At 45.7% G+C, this 12,645-nt stretch overlaps 1 protein-coding gene across 1 annotated transcript in view; it reads right to left on the bottom strand.

Moving 5' to 3' along the window:
• Positions 1-12,645, bottom strand: part of MYLK2 (myosin light chain kinase 2) — a 64,672-nt gene that overhangs the window by 23,894 nt on the left and 28,133 nt on the right. The window contains exons 3-6 of the mRNA XM_040330662.1: positions 6,584-6,846; positions 4,009-4,114; positions 2,323-2,416; positions 968-1,077 (exon numbers count right to left, since the gene is read on the bottom strand). Coding sequence (XP_040186596.1) covers positions 968-1,077; positions 2,323-2,416; positions 4,009-4,114; positions 6,584-6,846 — 573 coding nt within the window. The remainder of the gene's footprint in view (positions 1-967; positions 1,078-2,322; positions 2,417-4,008; positions 4,115-6,583; positions 6,847-12,645) is intronic.

The raw sequence follows: 12,645 nt of genomic DNA, 5'->3' as shown, positions 1-12,645 counted from the left end.
AGCAGATACTCCGGCGTACTTTTTCTGTGAATCTGGCCCTTTGGGCCCAATTTGGACATTTTCCCTTATGTTGAAGGCAATAAAAAAAAAAAAAAAAAATGTTTTTTTATACTTACCTGCTTTGTGCAGTTGGTTTTGCACAGAGCAGCTCTGATCCTCCTCATCTTGGGTCCCTCGCTGGCGTTCCTGGCCCCTCCCTCCTGCCAAATGCCCCCAGAGCAAGCAGCTTGCTATGGAGGTACCTAAGCAGGCTCACTTCTATAAAAATCCTTGAGTCTTTACAACCGCTTTAAAGGAGAAGTAGGGCCAAAGCTTTTTGGTCCTACTTATCCTGTGGGTCACAGGAGTGCACTTAGTTCTGAACTCCTGTGACCTGTATTCAGTGGGCTAAAGTCTGCTGTTGGCTGACATTACTGGTCCAGGCTCTGGAGAGATCCCGACTTTATTGCCAGGATCCAGCCAGATGCCTGAGCGGCAGCTGGCTCAGCCTCTCAGCACGTTAGACTGCGCTAAAATGCACAGTAGACTGCAACATACCCACAGGGGTACAGAGGAGGCAACTACTCCTGTGCCCATGCGGTCAAAGGGCCCAATCTTGACAGCAGCTTGTCTTTAGCCATCAGTTATGTGCTTATGTTACAATACAGCATTTCACAATTGTATCTGCATGTTCAGCTGTTTCAACGTCTATAAAGCCTGTTGGGTTTACTGAAAAGTAAACTTCTAAACCTACTTTTGTTGAAAAACAGACTAAAGACAGAACAAGCCAAAAGGATTGTTCTGAAATAGGAGAGGGCCAGAGCCTGCACTCGGGGCTTTTACTTACGTACTTATGTACATACCTATATAAAGAAAGAAATGATTGCAGCAAGAACAGCATGTCACTGACCTCTAGCCGTCCGAGGAGGCTACATTTAAGTGAGATAGACAAGCATAGAAGAAGAAGAAAAAAAGAAGCAGAACTCACTATTCTAGCAATAAGATGATCTCATTAGGGGTTTGGATAGCATCAAACATCTGGATGAGATTGAGGTGATCCAACTGGTTCATTACATTTATCTCATTCAGAGCCATTTCCTGCAGAGAGAGAAGGGAAGGAGGGTGGAATGAGGTGTTAATAAAGAGAGGGGGGGGGAATTAATAGAGAGTAAGAGACATAAGAAGAGGGAGGAAGTGGAAAGTGAAGAGGTATGAGAAAAAGAAAAAAAAATGTTATGAGGAGATGATAGGGAAGAGAAGAGAAGATGTTATGAGGAGATGATAGGGAAGAGAAGAGAAGATGTTAAGAGGAGATGATAGGGAAGAGAAGATAAGATGTTAAGAGGAGATGATAGGGAAGAGAAGAGAAGATGTTAAGAGGAGATGATAGGAAAGAGAAGAGAATATGTTATGAGGAGATGATAGGGAAGAGAAGAGAAGATGTTAAGAGGAGGTGATAGGGAAAAATCAAGAAGAGAAAAGAGACATGTTAAGATGAGGAGATAAGGAAGAGGCAAGAAGAATGTGAGGAAAGAAGGAGAGAAAGGAATTTGAGGAAAGAAGAGTAAGACATGTTAAGAGGAGATGATAGGGTAGAGGATAGATGACAGGGAAGAGGAGAGAAGAGGCGAGAAGATGTTAAGAGGAGATGATAGGGAAGAGAAGAGAAGATGTTAAGAGGAGATGATAGGGAAGAGAAGAGAAGATGTTATGAGGAGATGATAGGAAAGAGAAGAGAAGATATTATGAGGAGATGATAGGAAAGAGAAGAGAAGATGTTTTGAGGAAATGATAGGGAAGAGAAGAGAAGATGTTTTGAGGAAATGATAGGGAAGAGAAGAGAAGATGTTAAGAGCAGATGATAGGGAAGAGAAGAGAAGATGTTAAGAGGAGATGATAGGGAAGAGAAGATGTTAAGAGGAGATGATAGGGAAGAGAAGAGAAGATGTTAAGAGAAGATGATAGGGAAGAGAAGAGAAGATGTTAAGAGCAGATGAAGATGATAGGGAAGAGGAGAGAAGACGAGTGAGAGGAGGAGAAAGGAGAAAAAAAAATAGAGAAGATAAGGGGACTAAGGAGAAAAGTAAGAAGGGGAGTGAAGAAGGGGAGAAGAGGACATGGAAAGAAACGTAAGGATAGGAGTGAAAAGAGGAATGAAGAGAACAGAAGAAAGGAGTGATGAGGGATTGATGATGGGATAGGGGACAGGAAAGGAGAGAACAATAGGAAGAGAGATGGAAAAAGAAAGGAAGACAAAAAGATGGCAGCCCTTGTAGGGAACATGGCTACATACAGGAGGAGGACATTTTTCAGACATGAACATTTTGGGCCTCCCACAATTACCCTGTCTTGTTCATTCTGGCCTTTCAGAATTTTAGCTACAAGTTGCATACCGGTTGCCTTCTCTGTGCAGACGTGGACCTCTCCAAAACGGCCCCTAAATGCAGAATAGACACCATGACATATGTGACACATCCTGTACCAGTAACAACCTCTATAATTCTGCTCAATTTAGGTGCTTCCAAAACCCTGACGGTTTTTGCCACATAAGTACCAATTGAATCAATAGATCCTGCAACGTCTTATTGGCTGCCATGTTCTGTTGTTATCAGTAGAAAATTGGCCCTGATAATTCTCATCATTTATTATCTGGTCCTATTGGTCTACATTCACACTTGTGTGTTTTTCACATTACCAAAAAGATGCATTTTGTTGAAAATAAATATGAAACAAGTAGCATTTTTTGGTTTATACAACATTCTTCCATTGCACAAAAACACAGAGGTATGAGTGTAGCCTGAGGGACTGCAGGGGAAGCAAGTCAATCCAGACATACTTTTGCCTGGCTAGAAACTGCAGCTGTTCTTGGGGAATTCCAAGGTGTTTCCAGACCAGCTGGGGAATTTATTCCTCTAAAGCCTCGTACACCCGACCGGTTTTCCCGGCAGGAAAACTGCCAGGGGAGTATTTGGCCGGGAATCCTGGCTGTGTGTATGCTCCCTAGCAGTTTTCCCAGCAGGAAAAAATAGAGAACCTGCTCTCTATTTTCCCGTCGGGATTCCCGGCAGAGTGTTTCCTGCTGAGAAAACCGGTCGTCTGTATGCTTACCTGTCCGAGGTAAACCCGCGCATGCTCGATAAGACTTCGACGCATGCGCAGTAGCATACAAGGTTAGTGTGGGGTGTAGCAAGAAGGCGGCGACGGCATCGAATGTGATGAGCGCCGGCTCGTCATAGTCGATGACGTCACCGCGTTCTTGCCATTCAAAAGAACGGCGGCTCTTTTGAGTGGCCGTCTGTATGTACGGCTTTCCAAGGCAAGCTTGCCAGGAATCCCATCAGGAAAAAAAATTTGGTTTTCCTGATGGGATTCCTGGCCGTGTGTACAGGGCTTAAGATCATCCTCACCTGGATGTGTCTGGAAAAGCTCCAGAATCGGTCTCTCTCTCCACGTAAAAGGTTTGAGTCATATAGACTAACTGTGGCTCTAATCTGAATTTTTTCTTAAATAACAAATTCTACCATGGACAGCAAGGTCCCATATGCTCCATTGGAAGCTTAGGAGAATGTATGTGCCTCTAATGGAATTTCCTTGCAGCCCCCTTTTTGCTGCTTGTGAACATGATCCTGAAGTTCCTGAGCTGCATTGGAGAAGGCACCATCTCACCTAAACTTGAAAATGGGCTGCCCACTAACTTGCAATTGACATCAAAGTTTGGACATCTAAAATTCAGACCTTCAACCTGAGCTAGAACGTGATGCGAGAGTAGTAAGAGACGACAGCACCTGACTTTTACCACCATATCATCTTAGCTCTGGAACTAGTTTAGTTTTGTAAAACGTGAAGAAGGTTTAGACCCTTTTGTCAAAAGTTTTGGTTATAACCATCTTTACTCATCCCACTTTTTGTCCCAATGATAATGCTGTCCAAAATTCGAAAGGTTCTTTTCTTTAAACATTTTATATACTTGTTCAAAATTTCCAACTCTGCCTTAATAACACACTAGTATAACCACATACTCTCTCTTACCCGCCAAGAATGTCATCCATGTTTAGGTCATACATATCTGACACGCTTTCGGTCCGAAGAGTCACAAAGCGATGAGCAAAAGGGGCTGGGGGAGGGGGACAGTCATCTGTTGAAAAATAAGAAGAATGTGATCTTAATGCAGATAGAAAACACTGACAGGATTAAGAATACTACAAAACAGGATCAAGTTCTGAATGTTTATGGGTCAGGGCTATCTCAGGAAATGAGTAAGCTAATGATGGAATAGAGTCAGGGAGAGGTAAGTTTGGGTGGAGCTTTGGTGAAATAAAGAGGGAGCTAACTTTGTTAACAATCGCAACCTCTGTTGCATCCAGCAGTGTCTCGTCTTGCTGAGCCACCTGAGATACTGGGCAACTACCTTTCTTGCCGTCTTGTGTTTCTGCTGAACCTTGACATTTTTGCTCCTCTCAATTAAGCCATGTTATTGCACTTCCTGTTTGCCAGATTATTGTGCTCTCTCCAGCGGATATCTTGCTCCTTTGTGTACTTGCAGCTGTCCTTTTCTCCACTACCACTTGTTAGCCACTAGCTTGTTCTTCAACTACGCTTCCCCTTGATCCCAACCTGCAACCACTCATTCCCGACCTTTGGCTTGTGTACTGACTACTAAGGATGAGCTCCGGCGTGTTCGCATTGAACACGTGTGGAGCCCGCCAGGAAGTCGGCACCCGCGCTGCGCTAATCACAGCCAGGCAGACATTTCCCGATCTCTTCACCCGAGCATCGGGAAATCTCTGCCTGGCTGTGATTAGCGCAGCGCGGGTTCTGACTTCCTGGCGGGCTCCACACATGTTCAATGCGAACACGCCGGAGCTCATCCTTACTGACTACGCCACCCTACCTACTATATCTGCTACTGAACCCCGGCTTACTCCCCTCCTGGTGGGGCAATCCAGAGGATCATGACCTGATACTAACACGCAGCAAAACCATCAGGAGCTCTGGTGAATACCAGTTAGTGCTTAGACCCTGCACCTTGGGTGAGCAGCCCGTGTTATCCGCCAGAGTGACCAGCTTGTTTACTTATCCTGTTGGTCGATAGGAGCCTATCTACTGTTGTAGCTACTGGTCTCCGAGGCTGATCACTGACCTTGACATAACCTATGTTAGGGTTAATGAAATGAAGGATCTGGTGGCCATCGAGAGTGGCCTTAGAAAAAAAATCCTCAAAAAGTGGTTCCACTGGCACGACATTACTTTCCCTGCTGAGTACCCATCCCTGTTCGGCTGAATTGACATCCTGTGTCAATTGGAGGTTGCCTTAGTGGTTTGCCGTACCAGGAGAGATGGACGTGGATCCTTTCCCTTTCTGTACTCCTCCATTTTCCTTCTCCTTCCCCCCCTTTCTTCTGTCTTATTCATTATCTTCTCTCTACTTGACCTAAACTTGAAAAATACAGGGTACAGAGACGACCACCCGCGTAGCCCCCGGGGTTACTTTACATGTACTATCTGTTTGATGCCTTTAAGGGAAATTGCGTTGAAGCACACTGTGCATATGTGGTAACATGGTTCCTTGTTGCTGAACCCTTGTATGGACATGATGCCATAAAAAAATAACTTATGTTAGGCTATGGTAAAGTGAGTTATATGCCTGTCTGTAAAACCTTTTCATTTGCTTCTAATTTCTCATTTGCTTATCATTTTCCTCAGTAGTTGCCTTACCTTGAGAATTAAGGGCCAGATCCACAAAGATCTGCCTATCTTTAGGCAGGCGTAGCGTATCTAAGATACACTACGCCGCCGTAACTTAGAGCGTAGTTTCCTAATCCTGAAAGAATTTGCACCGTAAGTTACGGCGGCGTAGTGTAAATGTGTCGGCGTAAGGGCGAGCAATTCAAATGGCATTTTTTTTTTTAACGGCGCATGCGCCGTCCGTGGGGGTATCCCAGTGCGCATGCTTGAAATCAAGTCGCAAAGAGTCAATGCTTTCGACGTGAACGTAATTTACGCAAAGCCCTATTCGCGAACGTTTTACGCAAACGACGGAAAATTCGACGCTGTCCCGACGTCCATACTTAACATTGCGTACGCCTCATGAGGCAGGGGTAACGTTACGCCGGAAAAAGCCTTACGTAAACGACGTAAAAAAATGCGCCGGCTGGACGTACGTTTGAGAATCGGCTTATCTAGCTAATTTGCATACTCTACGCGGAAATCAACGGAAGCGCCACCTAGCGGCCAGCGTAAATATGCACCTAAGATCCGACGGCGTACTAAGACGTACGTCAGTCGGATCGAGCCCACATTCAGTCGTATCTTGTTTTGTGGATACAAAACAAAGATACGACGGGGCATCGTAGAACTTACGCGACGTATCAATAGATACGCCGGCGTTCTTTGTGGATCTGGCCCTAAGACTTTATTTTCTGAGAAAAGGTAGTGCCTACCTTTTGCCACATGCTTGTACTGGTAACCGATGAAACATGTCACCCACTGAAACATGAGACTGCCAGAAGCCCCAGATGGAGTATTAATGGATTGATCTTGCTCAGCCAAAACAGCTCCTTTACATATATTTCACTAAACTTACTTTTACCGTTCCCGTACCCACCTATAATCTGGAAGACATCTTCACCAATCATAACAACAGGGCTCTGTAGGTCAAACACCCCAGGGCTTGGTGGGACACCAAACTTGACTCCAGGGCTTGGTGCTGATATATTCAAAGTTCCAGAGTCTAGTGGTGCTTTGCCCATTTCTGTCTCCACTTCCTCTTTGCAGGTCCCCAGTTTCAGATTTATCTTGGGACGGTGTACTTCAGAGGAACGTGATTTGACTTTTTCTTCATTGTTTATACTGACTTTTTTCCCTGACCTAAAAAAAAAGATGAAGACGTATCAATACCCAATTTTAACTAACTCTAGGGGTGCAGTTACAAAGCAGAGGTATGGCTGTACAATGGCGTTTAATGCTGCTTTAAAAGACAAAAACATTTCTTTATGAAGCCAATGGAGCACAATAGAAATTAATTAAAGATAAAGTAAACCAGGAGGAAAGTCAGGTTATGTGACCTATCAAAGTTACATGACCAACTTTACTTCCATTATGGAGTTCTTTCTCCAATCACAACTGTTTCTGCCATTTTAAGCAAAGGGGACTCTGTAGGGCAATGCCATCAAACGCAGCCACTGTGCCCATCAATTGTCGCCACTGTGCCAATTGTCACCACTGTGCCCTTTAATTGTCACCACTGTGCCCTTTAATTGTCACCACTGTGCCCTTTAATTGTCACCACTGTGCCCATTGATGCCACTGTGCCATTTGTCCCCACTGTGCCCTTTAATTGTCACCACTGTGCCCTTTAATTGTCACCACTGTGTCAATTGTCGCGACTGTGCCCATTGTCGCCGCTGTGCCCTGTGCCGCTGGCTCTGATAGGCACTTCTGATAGGCCAACTAGCTGCCGTTATTCAGGTGGCCGGCGCTCAAGGTCCGGCCATCTGAATAGACCAGCGGCCGGCAACAATAACAGATTCATGCAATGCATGAATCTACGTTATTGTATCAGTGGCGGTGCGAGAACCAGAGGGGGCGGCGCTCCAGCGCCCTCTATAGACGCACCGCCACTGCATTGTTTAACCACTTGCTGTCTGCCTAACATAGATTTACGTGGGCAGAATGGCACGGGCAGGCAAAGCAACGTACAGGTACATTGCTTTGAATCTGCCATCTAGCAGGCATGCGCACACCACAACCGCCCGCCGCGAGTTCCGTGACTGTGCCTGCGGTACCCGTCACAGAGCGGCAGAACAAGGGAATGCCTAGTGACAGGACACTAATCGTTTGCTCCCTGTCATCGGGAGCAGCAATCAGTGTTGTGTCATGTCACAGGTAGCCCAGCCCCCCGATCAGTTAGAATCACTCCCTAGGACACACTTAACCCCTTCCTCGCCTCCTAGTGGTTAACCCCTTCCCTGCCAGTGTCATTTACACAGTAATCAGTGCATTTTTATAACACTGATTGCTGTATAGATGGCAATGGTCGCAAAATAACGTCAAAAGTGTCCGATCTGTCCGCCGCAATATCGCAGTCACGATAAAAATCACTGCCATTACTAGTAAAAAAATATATATAATAAAAATGCCATAAATCCGCCCCCCTTTTTTGTAGACGCTATAACTTTTGCGCAAACCAATCAATATATACGCTTAATGCGATTTTTTTTTACCAAAAATAGGTAGAAGAAAACGTATCGGCCAAAAATGAGGGAATTTTTTTTATATATTTTTGGGGGATATTTATTATAGCAAAAAGTAAAAAATAGTATTTTTTTTCAAAATTGTCGCTCTTGTTAATAGCGCAAATACAAAACCGCAGAGGTGATCAAATACCACCAAGAGTAAGCTCTACTTGTGGGGAAAAAAGGACGTCAATTTTGTTTGGGGGCCACGTCGCACGACCGCGCAATAGTCAGTTAAAGCGACGCAGTGCCGAATCGCAAAAAGTGGCCCAGTCATTTGGCAGCCAAATCCTCCGGGGCTGAAGTGGTTAAGGTTGAGAGATAGTAGTGATCCCATTTTGTCATGTAAGAATTGCACAACCTGAAACCAAAACCCCTGAAAGGTAGCTAAATGTACCGGATGAAATTAAACACTTTGGACATAGTGGACTATGCAAAGGGCAGAATTTCGCCATTCGTAGCGAAGGCATATAGACCCTACGCAGAATAAAAAGTTGTGTGAGGCGGTCGGATAACTTAGGGGATAGCAAATTACAGTTATCTAGCACTTTTCTGTGTTCCTCATCATCTAGACCACAGGTGTCAAACACAAGGCCCGTGGGCCGAATCCGGCCCTCCAGGCCATTTCATGTGGCCCTTGCACCTCTCCTGCAGCTGCAGGAGAGCTCCAGCGCTCCCCCAGACCCTGTACTTTCTGCTTTCAAGCAATGCATCCATCTTCTTAGCAGCAGCATAAGGTAAGGGGGTGCACTGTGATGTAAGGGAGAGTGGGGGACTCATCTTCTGATGGTGGGGTGGCTCTTGGCATCTAATGTAAGGGGGAGGGGATGCGCTGGACATCTAATCTTACAGATACAACCGGCCCTTTTGAGGGAAATCATAATGCTGATGCGGCCCATGATGAAAGTGAGTTTGACACCCCTGATCTAGACCATTTGCATCTGGATCCCAATAGGGTTTGTGGGAGAAGGCAATTTTGGAGTCCAGTAGAGTAAATAGCATTTTGTAAAATAAAGAAGTACATTTTTGTGAATCGTCTCTGTGACAGACCCAACCAGGACAGGGGCTTTTAGAGCGGACTGCAGGCAGTGGCGTCTCCAGCTTTCATATTTAGGGGGGGCACATGGGGGGACAGGGACAAAAGTAGGGGGGCCAACTATAAAATGCAATTATATATATATATATATATATATATATCTATATCCTGGGGCCCTTTACTACGGATCCCCCTATGGGCCCTTTCACATGTTCTGCAGTGAGCTCCCTTCCTACTATACTGGGGCCCCCCAGGGTGGCAGAATACAAGAGATATATGTCACCAGCACACCAAGAAAATATAAGGGTCCAAAGCAGTGGGAGAACTATCATTGTTGCAAAGGTTGTCTTGCCACCGGGCCCTGGTGTTCTGCCACAGTGGGGATCCCCAGCTGTCATGTCCCTGCTATTTACAGCGCTGGTCTGGCGTCTGTCTCCTTGGCAGCGGCGGCAGTCTATTAGGACCTAGTGCTGGTGACATTATGGGTGCATGCAGGGGAAGGCTGGCACTATTGGTTATAGAGAGCCGAGCCCCCAGCTGGTCACCTAGCAGCAGTAATGCTGTATAACCTTCTCTGTTGACATGCTGATCGGGATGTGATCCAGGTAATGCTCCCAGTCAGATCTAATAAACACAGTATTTATTAGCATCAGGAGTACAACCACATAAATATAATCAACCGTATGATCAGCAGCCATGTGGGCTCTATGCCTGTAAAGTGTGGGCTTTGATCAATAAAATCACTGATATATATGACTAGGATTTGACTAAGAGCATCACCTGGATTGCATCCCGATCAGCATGTCAGAGAAGGGTCCACTGCTGCTAAGCAACCTGCAGGGAGCTCAACTGTCTACAACCAATAGAGAAGGGCTCGGGTGTGTTTGAAATCCCACATGCCCGATCACGCCAGGAAGCCGACACTCCACAGTGCTAATCAATGTATGGGCTGCCTAAGAGGTAAGACCAGCCATAGACAGTTTAAATCTCAGCTGGTTCAGCAGAAACTGGCTGAGATTTAAACCATTAATGAGCAGATTCTCTAATAATTATCACTAGTGGTTGCTGTATAGTCACTGGTGATAATCACTGTTTGTCGGGAGAATATAATTGCTGGGCAGGAGGGATATTCCCCTGTCACCACTGTCTGTTGATGGGGGAATCATGCAAGTTTCTTTCCTGCAATCTGTGGATGCAGGAAAGAAATTTGCACCGTATATTATCTGCCTAACTGAAAGTGAAAGTAAATTGTGAATGTTTTGAAAGAACAGGAGAGGGGGAGGGAGACAGATGGGGGGGGAGAGAAGGGATGGAGATAATGTAGTTCAGTGATTACAGTGTACTGCAGTCTGCAGTGCACACACTTAAACAAGGTCCAGGCTAGAATATCTGGTTGTGTGAGCGCTCGCATTATGCAGTGTCGGTGAGCAGAGGGAGGGGGAGGAATCCCCCGCAGAGCTGACTGGGGACGCTCTCCCTCTTGGGGAGCAAAATAAAAAAATTGTTTTTTCACCGATGGAAAACAAACCGCTGGGGCCCACACAGACTGTTTTCATCGGACAAACCGATCGTGTGTACAGGGCTTTAGGCTGCTCACCTCACAGTTTGACCAATCTTTCACCAGCGGGTCAAACAAAGCAGTTCCCCTCTGGGGATATCATAAGAGACTGGCGTGATGTAGGCACCGGAATTCCTCTATTCCATACACATCCTCTGTCTGGTAAGCAAGCTCTCTGTGTGTGCAATGATGAGCATGTATATGAAAAAAAAAAATGGTGCTCTATGTTTCCCTATGAGAGCCGTCTCAACTGGTCCGACTCAAGTCGGTCCGACTTTGAAAATGCTCCCTGTACTACTTTGGTCCGACTTTGGTCTTACTTCAGCCCATTAAATGTCATTGAAGTCGGATCAATGTAGGATCCTTGTCCTAACCATTCGACTTTGGACATCCGACATGATGATTACAGCAGCAGTTAGCCTGGGTTCACACTTGTCCGACAAACGGTCCTACATTGGGAGCCTCATGTAGCATGACGTGTGAAAATCAATGTTTCCCTATGAGAGCTGTCTTAACTGGTCCTACACAAGTCGGTCCGACTTTGAAAATGCTCCCTGTACTACTTTTGGTCCTACATTGATCCTACTTCAGGCCCATTGAATATCATTGAAGTCGGACCAAAGTAGTATCCTGTTCATGAAAGTAGGATGGATGTAGGACCAATGTAGGATAAATGTAGGACCGATGTAGCAGAGCAAAGTAGGATGAAAGTAGTGTAGTAGTGTGAACCCAGCCTGAGAAATGGCATGCAGTCATTTTCTGGAGTGCATGCAGAAAAAAAGAGGTACAGCACGGGGCGAAAACTCTTTTTTAGTTTTATTGGGATTACTGGAAAGAAAAGGTGTGCGCTGAAAATTATTTCCCCCTACTGTGTATAAAAACTATCTTCTGTCCTGATAATCTCTTGAAGCCATTGCACATTTATCCATGAACAGTAATAAAAATTCTTTCAGTTAAAGTAAACCTATATTTAGAAGCTTTCAAGCTGAGCTAAACATTCACGGAGAAGTGTTTGTACATTTTGTGTTTTCCTTAGCACCCTGGGAGCTCCGGAACTCAGGGGCTCTCAGTTTGCAATTGGCATCCCCCAGCTACGAAGTTGGAGCTCTGCCGCAACTCATCTATAGGTGCAAAGCTCTGAGTCTCTCTGACCAAAAGAGAGGGGGTCTCAGTGCAGACGTACACGCCATGGAAAAGATACTGAGATGGAAATGAGTATCTGCATAGAGCATCTTGGGGTGCTCAGGAAGATAACCCGGCATGTGAGAGCGAGAATACTTGGTTACAATAAAACTGGGACCTGTACGTTGTCATTTTGGTGGCAACGTATTTATTGCACTTAACCACTTAAGACCCAGATCATTTTGCAGCTAAAGGACCAGGCCCCTTTTTGCGATTCGGCACTGCGTCGCTTTAACTGCCAATTGCGCGGTCACGCGACGTGGCTCCCAACCAAAATTGGCGTCCTTTTTTTTCCACAAATAGAGCTTTCTTTTGGTGGTATTTGAAGTGAAGGGGTTAACCTCTAGGGGTTAAGTGTGCCCTAGTGTGTGGGAGCGTGGCTTGGCGTGTGACGTCACTGATCGTCGTTCCCTATGACAGGGCACAGACGATCACTGACAAGCCACACTAGGAAGAACGAGGAAAGGTTAGTTTACACACATGTCTCCCCGTTCGTCAGATCTGTGACCCGATCGCGGGACACTGGCGGCGATCGGGTCCGCGGGCGTGGTCAGGGAGCTCTGGACCGGCGTTTTTCCGACCCACGGCTGGGTTCTTAAAGGGGACGTACCTGTACGCCTTTGTGCCTAGCCATGCCATTCTGTCGACGTATATTG

The sequence above is a fragment of the Rana temporaria genome, chromosome 12 (assembly GCF_905171775.1).
Source record: "Rana temporaria chromosome 12, aRanTem1.1, whole genome shotgun sequence".
Lineage (NCBI taxonomy): Eukaryota > Metazoa > Chordata > Amphibia > Anura > Ranidae > Rana > Rana temporaria.
Note: the sequence above shows the minus strand (reverse complement) of the source record. Positions and strands in the feature narration are given on the sequence as shown.